A 4,197-nucleotide genomic window follows, 5' to 3' on the forward strand; every position below is an offset into this window, starting at 1 on the left:
GAGGCTTCTGTTTTAAAATTTAATTATGCAGGTAACATTCTCTAGCCAAATTAGAATTTATGAAGATTATCTTCCCACAAAGATATAGCAGAAAACTTCAAAATTATTATTCAAAGAAATTCAGGAAGAAGAAAAAAAGAGAAAATTAAAAATGGCATGAATTGGATGATTGTGAAAACTTAGAGGAAGAAATTATAATCTTAAGTGTTTATTTGGGAAAACAAATATTGAGAGTTATTATCTGATAATAATTTACAAAAGTAAATTATTTAATTTACAAAAGTAGTATTCTCCACCCAAAGTTACAAGCAAGGAAATGATCCAGAAACCACAAGTTAATGAAACATAACATTCAATGCTGGACTATAAAAACCAATCTTTCAACGTAATAAAATGAACAAGCATCTGAAGAGTAACCAAGGAAAGTATTAGATAACACACAAAGGGGTATCAGGAATGTAACATTAGGCCATTCTTAAAGGTTAAATGAGCTCATCACTGTAGCTCCTCCAGTTCACATCATGGGTCCTTAGCACAACACAGGAACTCAACAAACATTTGGGTTAATGAAAAACAATATCTTCCTCCATTTATCCACCTGTGTAAATAGTCTCCTTGAATTAAGCTCAGCATATTTGCTTCATGTGGATTTCGGCAAAAAACTCAAGGCCCTGGCCATCTACACCATCTATTTCACACCTGTCCCAACACCTATCATGTTATTAGCCTTTGAAAATCTGTAGTTCTTTCTACCAGCTTGTGAAGATGAACAAACAGGTAACTGAGATAGCCAGGACTTTTAATTGACAGACTTCAGAGGCTGACCCACCTAGGTCACAGTCAGAAATCAGGCTGTATTCAAGCATTCATAATCCAATCTGCCTTAAGCAGTTACATGTGGAAGGGTAGCTCCTGTGGTAGCTCTGCTCTCAGCCTCTGCCTCAGGGACCAGCTGCTTACCCTGCAGGGTATACAGGAGCTGAAGGAAGGTCTGGTGCCTCTGCAGTTTATCCTGTTCCCATTCTGCCTGCTTTTTCAAGGTTCCAAGTTCCTGATGTAGCTGCTCAAGCTTCTGCTGAATTCCCTTCTGACGTTCCTTCAGCCCTGCAGAGACTTCTGCCAGACTCTGCAGATGTTTCTCCTGTTGTAGTTTCCGCTGCTTCTGGGCGGCTTTGAATTTCTCCATTACTGCTTGCTTCTTGGCTTGGAGCTGCTCAAAGGCCTCCTGGAGCTGAACACGCTTCCTTTGGACCTCCTCCATCTGGGGCAGGGCCTGGGTCATGGTGCTTTTTATGGCCTCTACATGCTCTTGATAGGTAGCCTTCAGCTCTTTCCATTGTTCTTTGGCTTCAGTTGCCTTCTGTCGGCTCACGTCTTCAGAAGCCAAGGGGCCCAGGTCCTGGGCAATGTCCTCCTGAGCCAGGAAATTCTGTAGGAAGTATACTACCTGAAGTTGGCTGCAGAGCAGCTTGTCTTTCTTTCGGGAATTGCTCAAAAACTCAGCCAGGATCCGAGCTGGCAGCTCCGCCTCTTCCTGTAAGCCTACAGGTTCCCCAATGTCTGCCACTTCAGCCAGGACCTCTAAAACTGCAGCTTCCGCCTGCGTCTCTGCAGCCTCCATGACCGGACCGGGCCGCGCCGCACCACGCTACGCCCAGTTATGTTCCCTTTTGGATTTACCGCGGACTGCGCGCCGGAGCAGGCGATTATTTGCCCATTTATTGATTGGAATATTTGTGGAAGATTTTGCTTGTTTGTGTGTTGGTGTTAAGCTTTTTGAGTTCTTTATATATTGTGGATATTAATATTCTGTTGGAAAAACAGCTGACAAAGGTTTTCTCCCATTCTGTACACTCTTTCTTCACACTTTTGTTTTCTTTGTTATACAGAAGTTGGTTTTTTTTTTTCAATTTGATGCCATCCCATTTTTTTAAAAAAACACTTTATTTCCTGATCTTTTAAGAGTTGTATTGAGGAAGTCAATACTTACATCTGGAATGTTGACTCTCTATTTTCTTCCAGCAGTTGCAAAGTTTCTGGTCCAATACCCAACTATTATGATTTAGATGTAGTGTCCCCCAAAAGCTCACGCGTGAGATAATGCAAGAAGATTTGGAGGAGAAATGTTTGAGTTATAGCCTTAACCTAATCAGTGAGTTAATCCCTAATGGGATTAACTGAGTGGTAACTGGAGGCAAGTGGGTTGTGGCTGGAGGAAGTGGTTCATTTAGGGCCTGGATATGGGATATATATTTGTATCTGGAAAGTGGAGTCTCTCTCTGCCTTCTGATCACTCTGTAAGCTGCTTCCCTCTGCCACACTCTTCTGCATCACCTTGATCCCTGAGGAAAGAGCTGGCCTTCAATGGACTAAGGCCTCTGAAACTGTGAGCCCTCAAATAAACTTTTCCTCCTCTGCAGTTGTTCTGATCAGGTCCTTTAGTCACAGCAGCAAGAGAGCTGACTAAAACACCAAGTTTTGATTCACTTTTGCGCAGGATGAGATAGGACTCTAGTTTATTCTACATATGAGTATCAAGTTTTGGCCAGTACCATTTGTTAAAAAGGCTGTCTTTTCTCCAACATATATTTTTGACATTTTTGTCAAGTTTCAGATGTTTATAAGTATGTCCGTTGGACTCTGTGTCTTCTATTCTGTTCCATTAGTCTTCATGTCTATTTTGATATCAATATCATGCTGCTTTTGCTATTATAGCTCTGTAGTATAATTTGAGATAAGGTATTGTGATGCCTCAGGCCTCCAGAATTAATCTTTGTGTTCAAGATTTCTTTGACTCTTCTGGAGTTTTTATTCTTCCATATAAATTTTAGAATTTTTTTTTCTAGTTCTGTGAAGAATGTCATGGGTATCTTGTTGGGGATTGCACTGAATCTGTAGATTGCTTTTGGTAACGTGGCCATTTTAACAACATTAATTTTTCCTACCCAAGAACATGAGAGATCTTTCCATCTTCTACTGTCTTCTTCAATTTCTTTCTTCAGTGTGCTAAAATTTTCATTGTAGAGGTTTTTCACCTCTTTAGTTAGGTTTATTCTGAAGTATTTTATTTTATTTTTGAGGGTACTGTGAATGGAATTGTTTTCCTGACTTCTTCCTCATTATTGGTGGATTCATTATTGGTGTACCCATTATCATACAGGAAAGCAAAGTGCAATTTCATTTGAGTCAGGAGGTCTGCACTTTGGGATATGTACTGTGATTAGACAGAGGAGGGGATGGAATCTGAGGCTGATCAGAATCAGATAGTAAGCTGTACCCGCTCAACACCCGGAGGGGCCAGAGAGCAGACTGACATGTCCTGTGCTTACCTCCACCCCTACAGCACATGGACTGAGGCATTGAGAAAGAAAGGTTTGTTGGGTAAGAAGTGGGTGGAGGTCGGCACAAGGACTTTCCTAACAAGTTCCACCATTCGGGTCAGAGCTGAGAACAAATAAACACTTGCCAGGATACCTGTGTTACACAAACTTTCTTTTAGCAGATTCTAAAATCAATTTCCCAGAAAGAAAGAAAGGCCTCTATTTTTAAAATATCAGCAACAATAACAAAAGCCAAAGGGCTGGGGTTGTAGCTTCGTGGATGAGCACTTACCTCACATGTGTGAGGCACTAAGTTCGATCCTCAACACCACATAAACTAAATAAATAAAACAAAAGACATTTAAAATAACAGATTTCTATAGGACAGATATTATGTCAACTACATATTAACTGATTCCTACTGTCTACTCACATTTTACATTTTTTTCAAATTATACCTAATTTTAAGTATAATTTTAGGTATCTGTCAATTAATTGGATCCTCTCTCAGTACCTCTTTATTTTCCATTTCCATTCCCTTCCACTCTCCTTCATCCTTTACACATGAAGTTCTAACTTCTTACTCCTTTCTTTCCCTCACTCTTTCCTTTAATTTTTCCTTTTTCCTTTTTCTTTAATAGTACTTTCCCTCTCTTTCAGACTGCATAATTCTAATAGATCATTTGTTCATTAAACCTTTTTCCTGTAGTCACAGTTACAGGGCACAAGGCCATCCTTTTAAGGGATGTTGAGTGTTGTTCTGGCTGTTTCTTGATGGATAAAAGGTCATTTCTTTATTTTTTTTTTAAATTTTCTATTTTTCAACTTTTAGTCCTTTCTTTCAGTGCAATTTAGGATGTTATCATTAATGATCAAT

At 39.7% G+C, this 4,197-nt stretch overlaps 1 protein-coding gene across 1 annotated transcript; it reads right to left on the bottom strand.

The window, feature by feature from the left end:
- LOC107153459 (ZW10 interactor-like) lies at positions 1–1,661 on the bottom strand. The gene has a single exon (XM_015498973.2). The coding sequence runs from the start codon at positions 1,619–1,621 to the stop codon at positions 884–886; it is 738 nt and encodes a 245-aa protein (XP_015354459.1). The 5' UTR covers positions 1,622–1,661; the 3' UTR covers positions 1–883.
- Positions 1,662–4,197: the final 2,536 nt, after the last annotated feature.

Source organism: Marmota marmota, unplaced genomic scaffold (genome assembly GCF_001458135.2).
Source record: "Marmota marmota marmota unplaced genomic scaffold, marMar, whole genome shotgun sequence".
NCBI classification, from domain to species: domain Eukaryota; kingdom Metazoa; phylum Chordata; class Mammalia; order Rodentia; family Sciuridae; genus Marmota; species Marmota marmota.

Excerpts from the sequence above, each read along its gene's own strand:
- LOC107153459 (XM_015498973.2), bottom strand. The coding sequence starts at position 1,621 with ATGGAGGCTGCAGAGACGCAGGCGGAAGCTGCAGTTTTAGAGGTCCTG.